This window comes from Taudactylus pleione, unplaced genomic scaffold (genome assembly GCF_031769625.1).
Source record: "Taudactylus pleione unplaced genomic scaffold, aTauple2 ptg002615l, whole genome shotgun sequence".
NCBI classification, from domain to species: Eukaryota; Metazoa; Chordata; class Amphibia; order Anura; family Myobatrachidae; genus Taudactylus; species Taudactylus pleione.
Window position 1 is genome coordinate 259,277 of NW_028286993.1, and position 24,122 is coordinate 283,398.

Sequence of the window (24,122 nt, forward strand, 5' to 3'; positions counted from 1 at the left end):
TATACATAATTACCAGCGTAGGGCTGAGAACATTCTATGCATAATTACCAGCGTAGGGCTGAGAGCACTCTATGCATAATTACCAGCGTAGGGCTGAGAGCACTCTATACCTAATTACCAGCGTAGGGCTGAGAGCACTCTATGCATAATTACCAGTGTAGGGCTGAGAGCATTCTATGCATAATTACCAGCGTGGGACTAAGAGCACTCTATGCATAATTACCAGCGTAGGGCTGAGAGCATTCTATGCATAATTACCAGCGTGGGACTAAGAGCACTCTATGCATAATTACCAGCGTAGGGCTGAGAGCATTCTATGCATAATTACCAGCGTAGGGCTGAGAGCACTCTATGCATAATTACCAGCGTAGGGCTGAGAGCACTCTATGCATAATTACCAGCGTAGGGCTGAGAGCACTCTATACCTAATTACCAGCGTAGGGCTGAGAGCACTCTATACCTAATTACCAGCGTAGGGCTGAGAGCATTCTATACCTAATTACCAGCGCAGGGCTGAGAGCACTCTATGCATAATTACCAGCGTAGGGCTGAGAGCACTCTATACCTAATTACCAGCGTAGGGCTGAGAGCACTCTATACCTAATTACCAGCGTAGGGCTGAGAGCACTCTATACCTAATTACCAGCGTAGGGCTGAGAGCACTCTATACCTAATTACCAGCGTAGGGCTGAGAGCACTCTATGCCTAATTACCAGCGCAGGGCTGAGAGCACTCTATGCATAATTACCAGCGTAGGGCTGAGAGCATTCTATGCATAATTACCAGCGTAGGGCTGAGAGCACTCTATACCTAATTACCAGCGTAGGGCTGAGAGCACTCTATACCTAATTACCAGCGTAGGGCTGAGAGCACTCTATGCATAATTACCAGTGTAGGGCTGAGAGCATTCTATACATAATTACCAGCGTAGGGCTGAGAACATTCTATGCATAATTACCAGCGTAGGGCTGAGAGCACTCTATGCATAATTACCAGTGTAGGGCTGAGAGCATTCTATGCATAATTACCAGCGTGGGACTAAGAGCACTCTATGCATAATTACCAGCGTAGGGCTGAGAGCATTCTATGCATAATTACCAGCGTGGGACTAAGAGCACTCTATGCATAATTACCAGCGTAGGGCTGAGAGCATTCTATGCATAATTACCAGCGTAGGGCTGAGAGCACTCTATGCATAATTACTATGCTATGTGGTTGGGGGAGGGGGGTATTCCCAATAACCTTCTGTTATGTAGGTGGTGGGCTCCTATCACTAGAGCCGTAGTGTTATATACATCCCATTACATAAAGAGGATTACACAATTGGTGCTGGCGTTTTTTTTCTCCCATATATGTTACCCTGATCTATACGAATCCATCTTGTGAGTTAAGAAAACCTGGATGAACGGGGGGAGCGCTATTCTTAATATCTAATCCCAAGCACCATTTCACTCACTATAACGGCTTGTGGTTATGTTACATGTATAGAGCTTTTGGTGTAACTTAGCATTTATAGAATATAATACACAGGAATACAAACGAGGAGACAGGGAAGATGGAGCCGATGTTCTTAGGTGTTTTCATGTCTCGCCTGCAGCATTACTGAGGGATAATCCTTCCTCTGCTGCCCGAGCAACCCCTCTATACCTGTGCCCAATACATTCTAGCCACTTCCTCTATGGTACAAAATCAGAATGACCTGCAATGACACAGCACCCCCTTATGGAGGATAATGGTAGAGCCTGGTGCGGTCACTCACAGTACGGGTCACACGTGGGCTCCCATAACAGTAATGTGGATGCAGGGAGTCGCCAGAACGTTCCCAGGGCCCCATGCACATTCCTCCCATCGCTGTATTCTACATGTAGGAAACCTGTGGTTATTGGTCACACAGTTCTAACACACGGCAAACCACAGCAATGGCGGCTGTCACATTAGCCCCCACGCTGCCGGTAATTACCACAACCACAGAGCCTGCAGCAGCACTTTTATTTATAAATTAGTATCAGCTGTATCACTTCCATAACAACCTGGTGTAACACAATGTGGGTATAAACTCCGATGTGCGTATAAACCGCTGCACGCCATCTCCCAGGCAGCTCCGCTCTGATTTCAGTGTTCATTATAAACCTTCTCTATTTATAATAGTACCCATATAATGTACAGGAAGGAGCTGCATTATCCCATATTATATATCGTACTCGGTGAGGGTTATCCATGTATTACATGGCCGATGACGGGTTATATTATTCACCAGCACCCCCAACACCGTATACTGAGATATAAGAGCCCTTACAGAACACCGATCACACACAGGTAAGGGCGGACGTCACCGTCAGAGGTGTTTCAGGATCCACAGTGCGATGTTCATGAACCCGTCCGATTCGGCGTCCACCTTGGCTAAGGCATGGTTGTTTTCAGGATACCAGAGTAACCTGGGGGAAGAGGAATGGCAGCGATATCAGGGGATAGAGGAGGGTTCCCGCGGGTGACTGTACGGGGTACTTACCTGGCTGGTACATCGTGAGCTCTCAGCGCTTTATAATACTCCAGCCCTTGTGTATTTGGCACGCGCCTGTCTTCTTCCCCGAGCATCAGCAACACCGGGGTCCTCACCTGAGAGGAGGACAACAGTAATATTAGTATGCGCAACTCAGCGACGCAAAACCGCACTTACTGACCACCTCATGTGACCCCGCCTCACAGCCGCCTACCGACCACCTCATGTGACCCCCGCCTCACAGCCGCCTACCGACCACCTCATGTGACCCCGCCTCACAGCCGCCTACCGACCACCTCATGTGACCCCCGCCTCACAGCCGCCTACCGACCACGTCATGTGACCCCCGCCTCACAGCCGCCTACCTCATGTGACCCCGCCTCACAGCCGCCTACCGACCACCTCATGTGACCCCCGCCTCACAGCCGCCTACCGACCACCTCATGTGACCCCCGCCTCACAGCCGCCTACCGACCACGTCATGTGACCCCCGCCTCACAGCCGCCTACCGACCACCTCATGTGACCCCCGCCTCACAGCCGCCTACCGACCACCTCATGTGACCCCGCCTCACAGCCGCCTACCGACCACCTCATGTGACCCCGCCTCACAGCCGCCTACCGACCACCTCATGTGACCCCCGCCTCACAGCCGCCTACCGACCACCTCATGTGACCCCCGCCTCACAGCCGCCTACCGACCACCTCATGTGACCCCCGCCTCACAGCCGCCTACTGACCACCTCATGTGACCCCGCCTCACAGCCGCCTACTGACCACCTCATGTGACCCCGCCTCACAGCCACCTACTGACCACCTCATGTGACCCCTGCCTCACAGCCGCCGTAAATAAGGAATTGTCACGAATGTGCTCCAGATGAAGCCCCCGGGGGCCCTGTCCTATAATAGCTTATGGACATGTCCTATTTTACATCCACCTCAATGTGTCAGTAACCTAGGACTAGAGGAAATACAGGACAAATAGCAAACGTGTTCCTTACCTGGGATACATAGATGATGGGAGACTTCTTTAACATTTCTTCCCATTGTGCAGCATTAGGAAGAGCCCGATGAGAGTATGTGAGGCCGGACTCCACATAGCACCTACAGGCGGCAGGAGGGGAGAGTGTGTATTATAGTGTCTGAGGTTATAGGACACAGCGTAATATCAGCAGCATGACGGCAACAATGATAATGACTGTCCAGCATTATAGGATAGGGTGTAATAGTGGTCATCTCGGCGGGTAGCGGTATGTGACGGCGCGGTAGCGGTATGTGACGGCGCGGTAGCGGTATGTGACGGCGCGGTAGCGGTATGTGACAATGTAGAACAGAGTACTATAAGTGCAGTTGCCGGTACATGGGTCTCACCAGTCTGGTATGTCGGTTGATCCGGCCATTGCTGGGATGTTGGTAACTGGGTTGCGGGCAATGCATGCTTTGTAGAAATCCGGGTATTGTCCAATCAGATGGCAGGACAGGAAACCGCCATGAGAGCCTCCGCACAGAACAACTTTGTGTGGATCTATGGGCTCCGTCTGCAGAACCTGCAGCACAGCTGTCTGCATGGGAGAACGGTAATGAGTGACATCTAGTGCTAAAACATTGTATCAACCGTACAAGGTGTCCAGACTACAACTGGCGTTACCCAGAATACCAGTCCCTGCGCCGGCAGAGCTTACAGCCACCCCAGTCCCTGCGCCGGCAGAGCTTACAGCCACCCCAGTCCCTGCGCCGGCAGAGCTTACAGCCACCCCAGTCCCTGCGCCGGCAGAGCTTACAGCCACCCCAGTCCCTGCGCCGGCAGAGCTTACAGCCACCCCAGTCCCTGCGCCGGCAGAGCTTACAGCCACCCCAGTCCCTGCGCCGGCAGAGCTTACAGCCACCCCAGTCCCTGCGCCGGCAGAGCTTACAGCCACCCCAGTCCCTGCGCCGGCAGAGCTTACAGCCACCCCAGTCCCTGCGCCGGCAGAGCTTACAGCCACCCCAGTCCCTGCGCCGGCAGAGCTTACAGCCACCCCAGTCCCTGCGCCGGCAGAGCTTACAGCCACCCCAGTCCCTGCGCCGGCAGAGCTTACAGCCACCCCAGTCCCTGCGCCGGCAGAGCTTACAGCCACCCCAGTCCCTGCGCCGGCAGAGCTTACAGCCACCCCAGTCCCTGCGCCGGCAGAGCTTACAGCCACCCCAGTCCCTGCGCCGGCAGAGCTTACAGCCACCCCAGTCCCTGCGCCGGCAGAGCTTACAGCCACCCCAGTCCCTGCGCCGGCAGAGCTTACAGCCACCCCAGTCCCTGCGCCGGCAGAGCTTACAGCCACCCCAGTCCCTGCGCCGGCAGAGCTTACAGCCACCCCAGTCCCTGCGCCGGCAGAGCTTACAGCCACCCCAGTCCCTGCGCCGGCAGAGCTTACAGCCACCCCAGTCCCTGCGCCGGCAGAGCTTACAGCCACCCCAGTCCCTGCGCCGGCAGAGCTTACAGCCACCCCAGTCCCTGCGCCGGCAGAGCTTACAGCCACCCCAGTCCCTGCGCCGGCAGAGCTTACAGCCACCCCAGTCCCTGCGCCGGCAGAGCTTACAGCCACCCCAGTCCCTGCGCCGGCAGAGCTTACAGCCACCCCAGTCCCTGCGCCGGCAGAGCTTACAGCCACCCCAGTCCCTGCGCCGGCAGAGCTTACAGCCACCCCAGTCCCTGCGCCGGCAGAGCTTACAGCCACCCCAGTCCCTGCGCCGGCAGAGCTTACAGCCACCCCAGTCCCTGCGCCGGCAGAGCTTACAGCCACCCCAGTCCCTGCGCCGGCAGAGCTTACAGCCACCCCAGTCCCTGCGCCGGCAGAGCTTACAGCCACCCCAGTCCCTGCGCCGGCAGAGCTTACAGCCACCCCAGTCCCTGCGCCGGCAGAGCTTACAGCCACCCCAGTCCCTGCGCCGGCAGAGCTTACAGCCACCCCAGTCCCTGCGCCGGCAGAGCTTACAGCCACCCCAGTCCCTGCGCCGGCAGAGCTTACAGCCACCCCAGTCCCTGCGCCGGCAGAGCTTACAGCCACCCCAGTCCCTGCGCCGGCAGAGCTTACAGCCACCCCAGTCCCTGCGCCGGCAGAGCTTACAGCCACCCCAGTCCCTGCGCCGGCAGAGCTTACAGCCACCCCAGTCCCTGCGCCGGCAGAGCTTACAGCCACCCCAGTCCCTGCGCCGGCAGAGCTTACAGCCACCCCAGTCCCTGCGCCGGCAGAGCTTACAGCCACCCCAGTCCCTGCGCCGGCAGAGCTTACAGCCACCCCAGTCCCTGCGCCGGCAGAGCTTACAGCCACCCCAGTCCCTGCGCCGGCAGAGCTTACAGCCACCCCAGTCCCTGCGCCGGCAGAGCTTACAGCCACCCCAGTCCCTGCGCCGGCAGAGCTTACAGCCACCCCAGTCCCTGCGCCGGCAGAGCTTACAGCCACCCCAGTCCCTGCGCCGGCAGAGCTTACAGCCACCCCAGTCCCTGCGCCGGCAGAGCTTACAGCCACCCCAGTCCCTGCGCCGGCAGAGCTTACAGCCACCCCAGTCCCTGCGCCGGCAGAGCTTACAGCCACCCCAGTCCCTGCGCCGGCAGAGCTTACAGCCACCCCAGTCCCTGCGCCGGCAGAGCTTACAGCCACCCCAGTCCCTGCGCCGGCAGAGCTTACAGCCACCCCAGTCCCTGCGCCGGCAGAGCTTACAGCCACCCCAGTCCCTGCGCCGGCAGAGCTTACAGCCACCCCAGTCCCTGCGCCGGCAGAGCTTACAGCCACCCCAGTCCCTGCGCCGGCAGAGCTTACAGCCACCCCAGTCCCTGCGCCGGCAGAGCTTACAGCCACCCCAGTCCCTGCGCCGGCAGAGCTTACAGCCACCCCAGTCCCTGCGCCGGCAGAGCTTACAGCCACCCCAGTCCCTGCGCCGGCAGAGCTTACAGCCACCCCAGTCCCTGCGCCGGCAGAGCTTACAGCCACCCCAGTCCCTGCGCCGGCAGAGCTTACAGCCACCCCAGTCCCTGCGCCGGCAGAGCTTACAGCCACCCCAGTCCCTGCGCCGGCAGAGCTTACAGCCACCCCAGTCCCTGCGCCGGCAGAGCTTACAGCCACCCCAGTCCCTGCGCCGGCAGAGCTTACAGCCACCCCAGTCCCTGCGCCGGCAGAGCTTACAGCCACCCCAGTCCCTGCGCCGGCAGAGCTTACAGCCACCCCAGTCCCTGCGCCGGCAGAGCTTACAGCCACCCCAGTCCCTGCGCCGGCAGAGCTTACAGCCACCCCAGTCCCTGCGCCGGCAGAGCTTACAGCCACCCCAGTCCCTGCGCCGGCAGAGCTTACAGCCACCCCAGTCCCTGCGCCGGCAGAGCTTACAGCCACCCCAGTCCCTGCGCCGGCAGAGCTTACAGCCACCCCAGTCCCTGCGCCGGCAGAGCTTACAGCCACCCCAGTCCCTGCGCCGGCAGAGCTTACAGCCACCCCAGTCCCTGCGCCGGCAGAGCTTACAGCCACCCCAGTCCCTGCGCCGGCAGAGCTTACAGCCACCCCAGTCCCTGCGCCGGCAGAGCTTACAGCCACCCCAGTCCCTGCGCCGGCAGAGCTTACAGCCACCCCAGTCCCTGCGCCGGCAGAGCTTACAGCCACCCCAGTCCCTGCGCCGGCAGAGCTTACAGCCACCCCAGTCCCTGCGCCGGCAGAGCTTACAGCCACCCCAGTCCCTGCGCCGGCAGAGCTTACAGCCACCCCAGTCCCTGCGCCGGCAGAGCTTACAGCCACCCCAGTCCCTGCGCCGGCAGAGCTTACAGCCACCCCAGTCCCTGCGCCGGCAGAGCTTACAGCCACCCCAGTCCCTGCGCCGGCAGAGCTTACAGCCACCCCAGTCCCTGCGCCGGCAGAGCTTACAGCCACCCCAGTCCCTGCGCCGGCAGAGCTTACAGCCACCCCAGTCCCTGCGCCGGCAGAGCTTACAGCCACCCCAGTCCCTGCGCCGGCAGAGCTTACAGCCACACCAGTCCCTGCGCTGGCAGAGCTTACAATCACACCAGTCCCTACACCAGCAGAGCTTACAGCCACCCCAGTCCCAGCAGAGCTTACAGTCACACCAGCGGATACAGAACACGCCATTACCTGCACTGGCAGAGCTTACAGTCACACCAGCTGACACGGAACACGCCATTACCTGCACTAGCAGAGCTTACAGTCACAGCAGTCCCAGCACCAGCAGAGCTTACAGTCACACCAGCGGATACAGAACACGCCATTACCTGCACCAGCAGAGCTTACAGTCACACCAGCTGACACAGAACACGCCATTACCTGCACCAGCAGAGCTTACAGTCACACCAGCTGACACAGAACACGCCATTACCTGCACCAGCAGAGCTTACAGTCACACCAGCTGACACAGAACACGCCATTACCTGCACCAGCAGAGCTTACAGTCACACCAGCGGATACAGAACACGCCATTACCTGCACCAGCAGAGCTTGCAGTCCCAGCACCAGCAGAGCTTACAGTCACACCAGCGGATACGGAACACGCCATTACCTGCACTGGCAGAGCTTACAGTCACACCAGCGGACACGGAACAAGCCATTACCCGCACCAGCAGAGCTTACAGTCACACCAGCGGATACAGAACACGCCATTACCTGCACTAGCAGAGCTTACAGTCACAGCAGTCCCAGCACCAGCAGAGCTTACAGTCACACCAGCGGATACAGAACACGCCATTACCTGCACTGGCAGAGCTTACAGTCACACCAGCTGACACAGAACACGCCATTACCTGCACCAGCAGAGCTTACAGTCACACCAGCTGACACAGAACACGCCATTACCTGCACCAGCAGAGCTTACAGTCACACCAGCTGACACAGAACACGCCATTACCTGCACCAGCAGAGCTTACAGTCACACCAGCGGACACGGAACAAGCCATTACCCGCACCAGCAGAGCTTACAGTCACACCAGCTGACACGGAACACGCCATTACCTGCACTAGCAGAGCTTACAGTCACAGCAGTCCCAGCACCAGCAGAGCTTACAGTCACACCAGCGGATACAGAACACGCCATTACCTGCACTGGCAGAGCTTACAGTCACACCAGCTGACACAGAACACGCCATTACCTGCACCAGCAGAGCTTACAGTCACACCAGCTGACACAGAACACGCCATTACCTGCACCAGCAGAGCTTACAGTCACACCAGCTGACACAGAACACGCCATTACCTGCACCAGCAGAGCTTGCAGTCCCAGCACCAGCAGAGCTTACAGTCACACCAGCGGATACGGAACACGCCATTACCTGCACTGGCAGAGCTTACAGTCACACCAGCGGACACGGAACAAGCCATTACCCGCACCAGCAGAGCTTACAGTCACACCAGCGGATACAGAACACGCCATTACCTGCACCAGCAGAGCTTACAGTCACACCAGCGGACACGGAACACGCCATTACCTGCACATCCTTCACATCTTGATCCCCAACTTTCCCCAGTAGAGAGAAGACACTGTCCTGTCCAAATCCCAGGGATCCGCGATAATTCACTACAATGCAGAGATAGATTTACCTACTAAACAATCATAGTCTGCAGCCCTTCACCCACACAGCGTCCCCCTCACCCACACAGCGTCCCTCACCCTCACAGCATCCCCCCCTCACCCACACAGCGATCCCCCCCCTCACCCACACAGCGATCCCCCCCCCTCACCCACACAGCGATCCCCCCCCTCACCCACACAGCGATCCCCCCCCCTCACCCACACAGCGATCCCCTCACCCACACAGCGATCCCCCCCCTCACCTAACTGCACAGCGTCCCCCCCCCTCACCTAACTGCACAGCGTCCCCCCCCCTCACCTAACTGCACAGCGTCCCCCCCCCTCACCGACACTGCGCCCCCCCCTCACCCACACAGCATCCCCCCCCCTCACCCACACAGCGTCCCCTTACCTAACAGCACAGCGAAGCCCATCTTACACAGGACAGCCGGGAACAGCATCCATTCGCTGACAAACGAGGAGTGCGGACCCCCTGCCAGGTGGAGAGAACACTGTGATATGGAGACAGATGAATGTGACAGGACAGGGGGGCAGGAACGTACCGTGGGGAAACACCACCAATGGCAAACGGCGCTCCTCAGGGAGGCTCTGGGGCTTCAGGAAGATGGACTCAAATTCTAGGCCAGCTACAATCCAGAAATAGATATTAACACCTCTGTTATATTATAACGTTATACAATTTATCATTTATAAAGAACAGGTGACAATAACATAACTATATATCTAACTATCTCATTATTTTATCTGTCTAGAGTATGATAAATGTAAGAGTAAAGAACATACAGAAACAGGCTGGGATATGAGACAACGATAATATCTGTATTATTCCATGTGTGCGAGAGCCAGTAATAGGTGACAGGGAGCTCTCCTTATACCAGCACCTGCGGAGGGGAAGGAGGCCGCCAAGGACAGCGACGGGATAGAGGCTCCTACACACAGGAGGCTGATATACAGCCAGTAATAGGTGACAGGGAGCTCTCCTTATACCAGCACCTGCGGAGGGGAAGGAGGCCGCCAAGGACAGCGACGGGATAGAGGCTCCTACACACAGGAGGCAGATATACAGCCAGTAACAGGTGACAGGGAGCTCTCCTTATACCAGCACCTGCGGAGGGGAAGGAGGCCGCCCAGGACAGCGATGGGATAGAGGCTCCTACACACAGGAGGCAGATATACAGCCAGTAATAGGTGACAGGGAGCTCTCCTTATCCCAGGAAGGAGGCCGCACAGGACAGCGATGGGATAGAGGCTCCTACACACAGGAGGCAGATATACAGCCAGTAACAGGTGACAGGGAGCTCTCCATATACCAGCACCTGCGGAGGGGAAGGAGGCCGCCCAGGACAGCGATGGGATAGAGGCCCCTACACACAGGAGGCAGATATACAGCCAGTAACAGGTGAGAGGGAGCTCTCCTTATCCCAGGAAGGAGGCCGCCCAGGACAGCGATGGGATAGAGGCTCCTACACACAGGAGGCAGATATACAGCCAGTAATAGGTGACAGGGAGCTCTCATTATCCCAGCACCTGCGGAGGGGAAGGAGGCCGCCCAGGACAGCGATAGGATAGAGGCTCCTACACACAGGAGGCAGATATACAGCCAGTAATAGGTGACAGGGAGCTCTCCTTATCCCAGCACCTGCGGAGGGGAAGGAGGCCGCCCAGGACAGCGATAGGATAGAGGCTCCTACACACAGGAGGCAGATATACAGCCAGTAATAGGTGACAGGGAGCTCTCATTATCCCAGCACCTGCGGAGGGGAAGGAGGCCGCCCAGGACAGCGATAGGATAGAGGCTCCTACACACAGGAGGCAGATATACAGCCAGTAATAGGTGACAGGGAGCTCTCCTTATCCCAGCACCTGCGGAGGGGAAGGAGGCCGCCCAGGACAGCGATAGGATAGAGGCTCCTACACACAGGAGGCAGATATACAGCCAGTAATAGGTGACAGGGAGCTCTCCTTATCCCAGCACCTGCGGAGGGGAAGGAGGCCGCCCAGGACAGCGATGGGATAGAGGCTCCTACACACAGGAGGCTGATATACAGCCAGTAATAGGTGACAGGGAGCTCTCCTTATCCCAGCACCTGCGGAGGGGAAGGAGGCCGCCCAGGACAGCGATGGGATAGAGGCTCCTACACACAGGAGGCTGATATACAGCCAGTAATAGGTGACAGGGAGCTCTCCTTATCCCAGCACCTGCGGAGGGGAAGGAGGCCGCCCAGGACAGCGATAGGATAGAGGCTCCTACACACAGGAGGCTGATATACAGCCAGTAATAGGTGACAGGGAGCTCTCCTTATCCCAGCACCTGCGGAGGGGAAGGAGGCCGCCCAGGACAGCGATGGGATAGAGGCTCCTACACACAGGAGGCAGATATACAGCCAGTAACAGGTGACAGGGAGCTCTCCTTATACCAGCACCTGCGGAGGGGAAGGAGGCCGCCCAGGACAGCGATAGGATAGAGGCTCCTACACACAGGAGGCAGATATACAGCCAGTAACAGGTGACAGGGAGCTCTCCATATACCAGCACCTGCGGAGGGGAAGGAGGCCGCCCAGGACAGCGATGGGATAGAGGCTCCTACACACAGGAGGCAGATATACAGCCAGTAACAGGTGACAGGGAGCTCTCCTTATCCCAGGAAGGAGGCCGCACAGGACAGCGATGGGATAGAGGCTCCTACACACAGGAGGCAGATATACAGCCAGTAACAGGTGACAGGGAGCTCTCCATATACCAGCACCTGCGGAGGGGAAGGAGGCCGCCCAGGACAGCGATGGGATAGAGGCTCCTACACACAGGAGGCAGATATACAGCCAGTAATAGGTGACAGGGAGCTCTCCTTATCCCAGCACCTGCGGAGGGGAAGGAGGCCGCCCAGGACAGCGATGGGATAGAGGCTCCTACACAAAGGAGGCAGATATACAGCCAGTAATAGGTGACAGGGAGCTCTCCTTATCCCAGCACCTGCGGAGGGGAAGGAGGCCGCCCAGGACAGCGATGGGATAGAGGCTCCTACACACAGGAGGCTGATATACAGCCAGTAATAGGTGACAGGGAGCTCTCCTTATCCCAGCACCTGCGGAGGGGAAGGAGGCCGCCAAGGACAGCGACGGGATAGAGGCTCCTACACACAGGAGGCAGATATACAGCCAGTAACAGGTGACAGGGAGCTCTCCTTATACCAGCACCTGCGGAGGGGAAGGAGGCCGCCCAGGACAGAGACGGGATAGAGGCTCCTACACACAGGAGGCAGATATACAGCCAGTAATAGGTGACAGGGAGCTCTCCTTATCCCAGCACCTGCGGAGGGGAAGGAGGCCGCCCAGGACAGCGATGGGATAGAGGCTCCCACACACAGGAGGCTGATATACAGCCAGTAAGGCCAGCCCTATGCCTCCAGCTACACAAATAATCAGCAGCTTATTGGTTGTACAGTAACATCTTAGGAGCAAGGATATCCCCACCTAATAAACTGAGAGGTGAATAAAGGACTCTGGAGCAGAGGGTAATAGAACATTATGGCTTTTACTCATTCCACAGCAAATGATTTATATGACTCGGATGGCGTCTGTGCCATAGAGCATGGCGTCTGTGCCATAGAGCATGGCGTCTGTGCCATAGAGCATGGCGTCTGTGCCATAGAGGCTGGTGCGGTCAGTCTGCCACTTACGGTACTGGGGGTTCTCCTGCTCCGGAGGCGGTTTATGGGTCTTATAGCCCCAGTCTATGTTCATCACGGAATTCTCCTCCTCTAAGGACACCCAGGTGACGTCTCCTCCGCTGCTGGCTGCCGGCAGGAATCCCACTTTCTGGAGAGAGAGTCCATGTAAGACCGAGAGGAGGGTGACGGCAGAGTGCTGGACAGAGAGGTATTTGTATCACTCACCACAGTCGGAGGACAACTCGGAGAGGAAAACCGGACAACCATGAGGTCACGGTCAATGGCCATTAATTTCCAGCTTCCCTGTGATGGCTCTGGGTGGAGTAAAGAGAATTGTAGTTTATTAATATCCTTTATTTACATTTTCTGCAGATGTGGAAAACATGAAGAACATGAAATTGGGACAAACCCACCCAAATCTGACGATCCAGCTTCATAATGTCAGCTACTGACTGCAACCCACAACTGAGTGCCGCTACCCTTTACAGGATGCAGGAATCGAGCCCTCAGCTGTCCCTCCCATCACAGGACACAGGAACTGAGCCCCCAGATATCACAGGACACAGGAACAGAGCCCCCAGATATCCCTCCCATCACAGGAACTGACCCCTCAGATATCCCTCCCATCACAGGACACAGTAACTGACCCCTCAGCTATCCCTCCCATCACAGGACCTGACCCCTCAGCTATCCCTCCCATCACAGGACACAGGAACTGACCCCTCAGCTATCCCTCCCATCACAGGACACAGGAACTGACCCCTCAGCTATCCCTCCCATCACAGGAACTGACCCGTCAGCTATCCCTCCCATCACAGTAACTGACCCCTCAGCTATCCCTCCCATCACAGGACACAGGAACTGACCCCTCAGCTATCCCCCCATCACAGGAACTGACCCCTCAGCTATCCCCCCATCACAGGAACTGACCCCTCAGCTATCCCTCCCATCACAGGAACTGACCCCTCAGCTATCCCTCCCATCACAGGACACAGGAACTGACCCCTCAGCTATCCCTCCCATCACAGGACACAGGAACTGACCCCTCAGCTATCCCTCCCATCACAGGACACAGGAACTGACCTCTCAGCTATCCCTCCCATCACAGGACACAGGAACTGACCCCTCAGGTATCCCTCCCATCACAGGACACAGGAACTGACCCCTCAGCTATCCCTCCCATCACAGGACACAGAAACTGACCCCTCAGCTATCCCTCAAATCACAGGACACAGGAACTGACCCCTCAGCTATCCCTCCCATCACAGGAACTGACCCCTCAGAAATCCCTCCCATCACAGGACACAGTAACTGACCCCTCAGCTATCCCTCCCGTCACAGGACACAGGAACTGACCCCTCAGCTATCCCTCCCATCACAGGAACTGAGCCCTCAGCTATCCCTCCCATCACAGGACACAGGAACTGACCCCTCAGCTATCCCTCCCATCACAGGAACTGAGCCCTCAGCTATCCCCCCCATCACAGGACACAGGAACTGACCCCTCAGCTATCCCTCCCATCACAGGACAGAGGAACTGACCCCTCAGCTATCCCTCCCATCACAGGACACAGGAACTGACCCCTCAGCTATCCCTCCCATCACAGGACACAGGAACTGACCCCTCAGCTATCCCTCCCATCACAGGAACTGACCCCTCAGAAATCCCTCCCATCACAGGACACAGTAACTGACCCCTCAGCTATCCCTCCCGTCACAGGACACAGGAACTGACCCCTCAGCTATCCCTCCCATCACAGGAACTGAGCCCTCAGCTATCCCTCCCATCACAGGAACTGACCCCTCAGCTATCCCTCCCATCACAGGAACTGAGCCCTCAGCTATCCCCCCCATCACAGGACACAGGAACTGACCCCTCAGCTATCCCTCCCATCACAGGACACAGGAACTGACCCCTCAGCTATCCCTCCCATCACAGGACACAGGAACTGACCCCTCAGCTATCCCTCCCATCACAGGACACAGGAACTGACCCCTCACATATCCCTCCCATCACAGGAGACAGGAACTGACCCCTCAGATATCCCTCCCATCACAGGACACAGGAACTGACCCCTCAGCTATCCCTCCCATCACAGGACACAGGAACTGACCCCTCAGCTATCCCTCCCATCACAGGAACTGACCCCTCAGCTATCCCTCCCATCACAGGAACTGACCCCTCAGCTATCCCTCCCATCACAGGACACAGGACCTGACCCCTCAGCTATCCCTCCCGTCACAGGACACAGGAACTGACCCCTCAGCTATCCCTCCCATCACAGGACACAGGAACTGACCCCTCAGCTATCCCTCCCATCACAGGACACAGGAACTGACCCCTCAGCTATCCCTCCCATCACAGGACACAGAAACTGACCCCTCAGCTATCCCTCAAATCAGAGGACACAGGAACTGACCCCTCAGCTATCCCTCCCATCACAGGAACTGACCCCTCAGAAATCCCTCCCATCACAGGTCACAGTAACTGACCCCTCAGCTATCCCTCCCATCACAGGACCTGACCCCTCAGCTATCCCTCCCATCACAGGAACTGACCCCTCAGCTATCCCTCCCGTCACAGGACACAGGAACTGGCCCCTCAGCTATCTCTCCCACCACAGGAACTGACCCCTCAGCTATCCCTCCCATCACAGGACACAGGAACTGACCCCTCAGCTATCCCTCCCATCACAGGAACTGACCCCTCAGCTATCCCTCCCATCACAGGACACAGGAACTGACCCCTCAGCTATCCCTCCCATCACAGGACACAGGAACTGACCCCTCAGCTATCCCTCCCGTCACAGGACACAGGACCTGACCCCTCAGCTATCCCTCCCGTCACAGGACACAGGAACTGACCCCTCAGCTATCCCTCCCATCACAGGACACAGGAACAGACCCCTCAGCTATCCCTCCCATCACAGGACACAGGAACAGACCCCTCAGCTATTCCTCCCATCACAGGACACAGGAACTGACCCCTCAGCGATCCCTCCCATCACAGGAACTGACCCCTCAGCTATCCCTCCCGTCACAGGACACAGGACCTGACCCCTCAGCTATTCCTCCCGTCACAGGACACAGGACCTGACCCCTCAGCTATCCCTCCCGTCACAGGACACAGGAACTGACCCCTCAGCTATCCCTCCCATCACAGGACCTGACCCCTCAGCTATCCCTCCCATCACAGGACCTGACCCCTCAGCTATCCCTCCCGTCACAGGACACAGGAACTGACCCCTCAGCTATTCCTCCCATCAGAGGACACAGGACCTGACCCCTCAGCTATCCCTCCTATCACAGGAACTGACCCATCAGCTATCCCTCCCGTAACAGGACACAGGAACTGACCCCTCAGCTATCCCTCCCATCACAGGACACAGGAACTGACCCCCCTCAGCGATCCCTCCCATCACAGGAACTGACCCCTCAGCTATCCCTCCCATCACAGGACCTGACCCCTCAGCTATCCCCCCCATCACAGGACACAGGACCTGACCCCTCAGCTATCCCTCCCGTCACAGGACACAGGACCTGACCCCTCAGCTATCCCTCCCGTCACAGGACACAGGAACAGACCCCTCAGCTATTCCTCCCATCACAGGACACAGGAACTGACCCCTCAGCGATCCCTCCCATCACAGGAACTGACCCCTCAGCTATCCCTCCTATCACAGGACCTGACCCCTCAGATATCCCTCCCATCACAGGACCTGACCCCTCAGCTATCCCTCCCATCACAGGACACAGGAACTGACCCCTCAGATATCCCTCCCATCACAGGACACAGGAACTGAGCCCTCAGCTATCCCTCCCGTAACAGGACACAGGAACTGACCCCTCAGCTATCCCTCCCATCACAGGACACAGGAACTGACCCCTCAGCTATCCCTCCCACCACAGGACACAGGAACTGAGCCCTCAGCTATCCCTCCCGTAACAGGACACAGGAACTGACCCCTCAGCTATCCCTCCCATCACAGGAACTGAGCCCTCAGCTATCCCTCCCATCACAGGACACAGGAACTGACCCCTCAGCTATCCCTCCCATCACAGGAACTGACCCCTCAGCTATCCCTCCCGTCACAGGACACAGGACCTGACCCCTCAGCTATTCCTCCCGTCACAGGACACAGGACCTGACCCCTCAGCTATCCCTCCCGTCACAGGACACAGGAACTGACCCCTCAGCTATCCCTCCCATCACAGGACCTGACCCCTCAGCTATCCCTCCCATCACAGGACCTGACCCCTCAGCTATCCCTCCCGTCACAGGACACAGGAACTGACCCCTCAGCTATTCCTCCCATCAGAGGACACAGGACCTGACCCCTCAGCTATCCCTCCTATCACAGGAACTGACCCATCAGCTATCCCTCCCGTAACAGGACACAGGAACTGACCCCTCAGCTATCCCTCCCATCACAGGACACAGGAACTGACCCCCCTCAGCGATCCCTCCCATCACAGGAACTGACCCCTCAGCTATCCCTCCCATCACAGGACCTGACCCCTCAGCTATCCCCCCCATCACAGGACACAGGACCTGACCCCTCAGCTATCCCTCCCGTCACAGGACACAGGACCTGACCCCTCAGCTATCCCTCCCGTCACAGGACACAGGAACAGACCCCTCAGCTATTCCTCCCATCACAGGACACAGGAACTGACCCCTCAGCGATCCCTCCCATCACAGGAACTGACCCCTCAGCTATCCCTCCTATCACAGGACCTGACCCCTCAGATATCCCTCCCATCACAGGACCTGACCCCTCAGCTATCCCTCCCATCACAGGACACAGGAACTGACCCCTCAGATATCCCTCCCATCACAGGACACAGGAACTGAGCCCTCAGCTATCCCTCCCGTAACAGGACACAGGAACTGACCCCTCAGCTATCCCTCCCATCACAGGACACAGGAACTGACCCCTCAGCTATCCCTCCCACCACAGGACACAGGAACTGAGCCCTCAGCTATCCCTCCCGTAACAGGACACAGGAACTGACCCCTCAGCTATCCCTCCCATCACAGGAACTGAGCCCTCAGCTATCCCTCCCATCACAGGACACAGGAACTGACCCCTCAGCTATCCCTCCCATCACAGGAACTGACCCCTCAGCTATCCCTCCCATCACAGGACACAGGAACTGAGCCCCCAGATATCCCTCCCATCACAGGAACAGACCCCTCCGCTATCCCTCCAATCACAGGACACAGGAACTGAGCCCCCAGATATCTCTCCCATCACAGGAAACAGGAACTGAGCCCCCAGATATCCCTCCCATCACAGGACACAGAAACTGATCCCTCAGCTATCCCTCCCATCACAGGAACTGACCCCTCAGCTATCCCTCCCATCACAGGACCTGACCCCTCAGCTATCCCTCCCGTCACAGGACACAGGAACTGACCACTCAGCTATCCCTCCCATCACAGGACACAGGAACTGACTCCTCAGCTATCCCACCCATCACAGGACACAGGAACTGAGCCCTCAGCTATCCCTCCCACCACAAGAACTGACCCCTCTGATATCCCTCCCATCACAGGAACTGACCCCTCAGCTATCCCTCCCATCACAGGACACAGGAACTGACCCCTCAGCTATCCCTCCCATCACAGGACACAGGAACTGACCCCTCAGCGATCCCTCCCATCACAGGACACAGGAACTGACCCCTCAGCGATCCCTCCCATCACAGGACACAGAAACTGACCCCTCTGATATCCCTCCCATCACAGGAACTGACCCCTCAGCGATCCCTCCCATCACAGGACACAGAAACTGACCCCTCAGCTATCCCTCAAATCAGAGGACACAGGAACTGACCCCTCAGCTATCCCTCCCATCACAGGAACTGACCCCTCAGAAATCCCTCCCATCACAGGTCACAGTAACTGACCCCTCAGCTATCCCTCCCATCACAGGACCTGACCCCTCAGCTATCCCTCCCATCACAGGAACTGACCCCTCAGCTATCCCTCCCGTCACAGGACACAGGAACTGGCCCCTCAGCTATCTCTCCCACCACAGGAACTGACCCCTCAGCTATCCCTCCCATCACAGGACACAGGAACTGACCCCTCAGCTATCCCTCCCATCACAGGAACTGACCCCTCAGCTATCCCTCCCATCACAGGACACAGGAACTGACCCCTCAGCTATCCCTCCCATCACAGGACACAGGAACTGACCCCTCAGCTATCCCTCCCGTCACAGGACACAGGACCTGACCCCTCAGCTATCCCTCCCGTCACAGGACACAGGAACTGACCCCTCAGCTATCCCTCCCATCACAGGACACAGGAACAGACCCCTCAGCTATCCCTCCCATCACAGGACACAGGAACAGACCCCTCAGCTATTCCTCCCATCACAGGACACAGGAACTGACCCCTCAGCGATCCCTCCCATCACAGGAACTGACCCCTCAGCTATCCCTCCCGTCACAGGACACAGGACCTGACCCCTCAGCTATTCCTCCCGTCACAGGACACAGGACCTGACCCCTCAGCTATCCCTCCCGTCACAGGACACAGGAACTGACCCCTCAGCTATCCCTCCCATCACAGGACCTGACCCCTCAGCTATCCCTCCCATCACAGGACCTGACCCCTCAGCTATCCCTCCCGTCACAGGACACAGGAACTGACCCCTCAGCTATTCCTCCCATCAGAGGACACAGGACCTGACCCCTCAGCTATCCCTCCTATCACAGGAACTGACCCATCAGCTATCCCTCCCATCACAGGACACAGGAACTGACCCCTCAGCTATCCCCGCATCACAGGACACAGGAACTGACCCCTCAGCTATCCCTCCCATCACAGGACACAGGAACTGACCCCCCTCAGCGATCCCTCCCATCACAGGAACTGACCCCTCAGCTATCCCTCCCATCACAGGACCTGACCCCTCAGCTATCCCCCCCATCACAGGACACAGGACCTGACCCCTCAGCTATCCCTCCCGTCACAGGACACAGGACCTGACCCCTCAGCTATCCCTCCCGTCACAGGACACAGGAACAGACCCCTCAGCTATTCCTCCCATCACAGGACACAGGAACTGACCCCTCAGCGATCCCTCCCATCACAGGAACTGACCCCTCAGCTATCCCTCCTATCACAGGACCTGACCCCTCAGATATCCCTCCCATCACAGGACCTGACCCCTCAGCTATCCCTCCCATCACAGGACACAGGAACTGACCCCTCAGATATCCCTCCCATCACAGGACACAGGAACTGAGCCCTCAGCTATCCCTCCCGTAACAGGACACAGGAACTGACCCCTCAGCTATCCCTCCCATCACAGGACACAGGAACTGACCCATCAGCTATCCCTCCCACCACAGGACACAGGAACTGAGCCCTCAGCTATCCCTCCCGTAACAGGACACAGGAACTGACCCCTCAGCTATCCCTCCCATCACAGGAACTGAGCCCTCAGCTATCCCTCCCATCACAGGACACAGGAACTGACCCCTCAGCTATCCCTCCCATCACAGGAACTGACCCCTCAGCTATCCCTCCCATCACAGGACACAGGAACTGAGCCCCCAGATATCCCTCCCATCACAGGAACAGACCCCTCCGCTATCCCTCCAATCACAGGACACAGGAACTGAGCCCCCAGATATCTCTCCCATCACAGGACACAGAAACTGATCCCTCAGCTATCCCTCCCATCACAGGAACTGACCCCTCAGCTATCCCTCCCATCACAGGACCTGACCCCTCAGCTATCCCTCCCGTCACAGGACACAGGAACTGACTCCTCAGCTATCCCACCCATCACAGGACACAGGAACTGAGCCCTCAGCTATCCCTCCCATCACAGGAACTGACCCCTCAGCTATCCCTCCCATCACAGGACACAGGAACTGAGCCCCCAGATATCCCCCCATCACAGGACACAGGAACTGACCCCTCAGCGATCCCTCCCATCACAGGAACAGACCCCTCCGCTATCCCTCCAATCACAGGACACAGGAACTGAGCCCCCAGATATCCCTCCCATCACAGGACACAGAAACTGATCCCTCAGCTATCCCTCCCATCACAGGAACTGACCCCTCAGCTATCCCTCCCATCACAGGACCTGACCCCTCAGCTATCCCTCCCGTCACAGGACACAGGAACTGACCCCTCAGCTATCCCTCCCATCACAGGACACAGGAACTGACTCCTCAGCTATCCCACCCATCACAGGACACAGGAACTGAGCCCTCAGCTATCTCTCCCACCACAAGAACTGACCCCTCTGATATCCCTCCCATCACAGGAACTGACCCCTCAGCTATCCCTCCCATCACAGGACACAGGAACTGACCCCTCAGCTATCCCCCATCACAGGACACAGGAACTGACCCCTCAGCTATCCCTCCCATCACAGGACACAGGAACTGACCCCTCAGCGATCCCTCCCATCACAGGACACAGGAACTGACCCCTCAGCGATCCCTCCCATCACAGGACACAGAAACTGACCCCTCTGATATCCCTCCCATCACAGGAACTGACCCCTCAGCGATCCCTCCCATCACAGGACACAGGAACTGACCCCTCAGCGATCCCTCCCATCACAGGAACTGACCCCTCAGCTATCCCTCCCGTCACAGGACACAGGACCTGACCCCTCAGCTATCCCTCCCGTCACAGGAACCGACCCATCAGCTATCCCTCCCATCACAGGACACAGGAACTGACCCCTCAGCTATCCCCCCATCACAGGACACAGGAACTGACCCCTCAGCTATCCCTCCCATCACAGGAACTGACCCCTCAGCTATCCCTCCCGTCACAGGACACAGGACCTGACCCCTCAGCTATCCCTCCCGTCACAGGACACAGGACCTGACCCCTCAGCTATCCCTCCCGTCACAGGACACAGGACCTGACCCCTCAGCTATCCCTCCCGTCACAGGACACAGGAACTGACCCCTCAGCTATCCCTCCCGTCACAGGACACAGGAACAGACCCCTCAGCTCTTCCTCCCATCACAGGACACAGGAACTGACCCCTCAGCGATCCCTCCCATCACAGGAACTGACCCCTCAGCTATCCCTCCCATCACAGGACACAGGAACTGACCCCTCAGCTATCCCTCCCGTCACAGGACACAGGAACTGACCCCTCAGCTATCCCTCCCATCACAGGACACAGGACCTGACCCCTCAGCTATCCCTCCCATCACAGGACACAGGACCTGACCCCTCAGCTATTCCTCCCATCACAGGACACAGGACCTGACCACTCAGCTATCCCTCCCGTCACAGGACACAGGAACAGACCCCTCAGCTATCCCTCCCGTCACAGGACACAGGAACTGACCCCTCAGCTATCCCTCCCGTCACAGGACACAGGAACTGACTCCTCAGCTATCCCTCCCATCACAGGACACAGGAACTGACCCCTCAGCTATTCCTCCCATCACAGGACACAGGACCTGACCCCTCAGCTATCCCTCCCATCACAGGAACTGACCCCTCAGCTATCCCTCCCATCACAGGACACAGGAACTGACCCCTCAGCTATCCCTCCCATCACAGGAACAGACCCCTCAGCTATCCCCCCATCACAGGAACTGACCCTTCAGCTATCCCTCCCATCACAGGACACAGGAACTGACCCCTCAGCTATCCCTCCCATCACAGGACACAGGAACTGACCCCTCAGCTATCCCTCCCATCACAGGAACTGACCCCTCAGCTATCCCTCCCATCACAGAACACAGGAACTGACCCCTCAGCTATCCCGCCCATCACAGGACACAGGAACTGACCCCTCAGCTATCCCTCCCATCACAGGACACAGGAACTGACCCCTCAGCTATCCCTCCCATCACAGGACACAGGAACAGACCCCTCAGCTATCCCTCCCATCACAGGACACAGGAACTGACCCCTCAGCTATCCCTCCCATCACAGGACACAGGAAGTGACCCCTCAGCTATCCCTCCCATCACAGGACACAGGAAGTGACCCCTCAGCTATCCCTCCCATCACAGGACACAGGAAGTGACCCCTCTGCTATCCCTCCCATCACAGGACACAGGAACTGACCCCTCAGCTATCCCTCCCATCACAGGACACAGGAATAGCTGAGGGCTCAGTTCCTCCCACCACAGGACACAGGAACTGAGCCCTCAGCTATTCCTCCCACCACAGGACACAGGAACTGACCCCTCAGCTATCCCTCCCATCACAGGACACAGGAACTGACCCCTCAGCTATCCCTCCCATCACAGGACACAGGAACTGACCCCTCAGCTATCCCTCCCATCACAGGACACAGGAACTGACCCCTCAGCTATCCCTCAAATCACAGGACACAGGAACTGACCCCTCAGCTATCCCTCCCATCACAGGAACTGACCCCTCAGAAATCCCTCCCATCACAGGACACAGTAACTGACCCCTCAGCTATCCCTCCCATCACAGGACACAGGACCTGAGCCCCCAGATATCCCTCCCATCACAGGACACAGAAACTGATCCCTCAGCTATCCCTCCCATCACAGGAACTGACCCCTCAGCTATCCCTCCCATCACAGGACCTGACCCCTCAGCTATCCCTCCCATCACAGGAACTGACCCCTCAGCTATCCCTCCCGTCACAGGACACAGGAACTGACCCCTCAGCTATCCCCCATCACAGGACACAGGAACTGACCCCTCAGCTATCCCTCCCATCACAGGACACAGGACCTGACCCCTCAGCTATCCCTCCCATCACAGGACACAGGAACTGAGCCCTCAGATATCCCTCCCATCACAGGACACAGGAACTGAGCCCTCAGCTATCCCTCCCATCACAGGACACAGGAACTGAGCCCTCAGCTATCCCTCCCGTAACAGGACACAGGAACTGACCCCTCAGCTATCCCTCCCATCACAGGACACAGGAATAGCTGAGGGCTCAGTTCCTCCCACCACAGGACACAGGAACTGAGCCCTCAGCTATTCCTCCCACCACAGGACACAGGAACTGAGCCCTCAGCTATCCCTCCCATAACAGGACACAGGAACTGACCCCTCAGCTATCCCTCCCATCACAGGACACAGGAACTGACCCCTCAGCTATCCCTCCCATCACAGGACACAGGAACTGACCCCTCAGCTATCCCTCCCATCACAGGAACTGACCCCTCAGCTATCCCTCCCATCACAGAACACAGGAACTGACCCCTCAGCTATCCCGCCCATCACAGGACACAGGAACTGACCCCTCAGCTATCCCTCCCATCACAGGACACAGGAACTGACCCCTCAGCTATCCCTCCCATCACAGGACACAGGAACAGACCCCTCAGCTATCCCTCCCATCACAGGACACAGGAAGTGACCCCTCAGCTATCCCTCCCATCACAGGACACAGGAACTGAC

At 57.8% G+C, this 24,122-nt stretch overlaps 1 protein-coding gene across 1 annotated transcript; it reads right to left on the reverse strand.

The window, feature by feature from the left end:
* Positions 1–1,970: 1,970 nt before the first annotated feature.
* Positions 1,971–13,030, reverse strand: LOC148431234 (acylamino-acid-releasing enzyme-like). The gene is made up of 9 exons (XM_088466179.1): positions 12,947–13,030; positions 12,731–12,869; positions 9,597–9,680; positions 9,446–9,526; positions 8,951–9,039; positions 3,871–4,061; positions 3,501–3,603; positions 2,510–2,616; positions 1,971–2,435 (listed from the first exon to the last, which is right to left on the reverse strand). Exons 1-9 carry the CDS (start codon positions 13,007–13,009, stop codon positions 2,336–2,338), a joined length of 957 nt encoding a protein of 318 aa, XP_088322305.1. The 5' UTR covers positions 13,010–13,030; the 3' UTR covers positions 1,971–2,335.
* Positions 13,031–24,122: the final 11,092 nt, after the last annotated feature.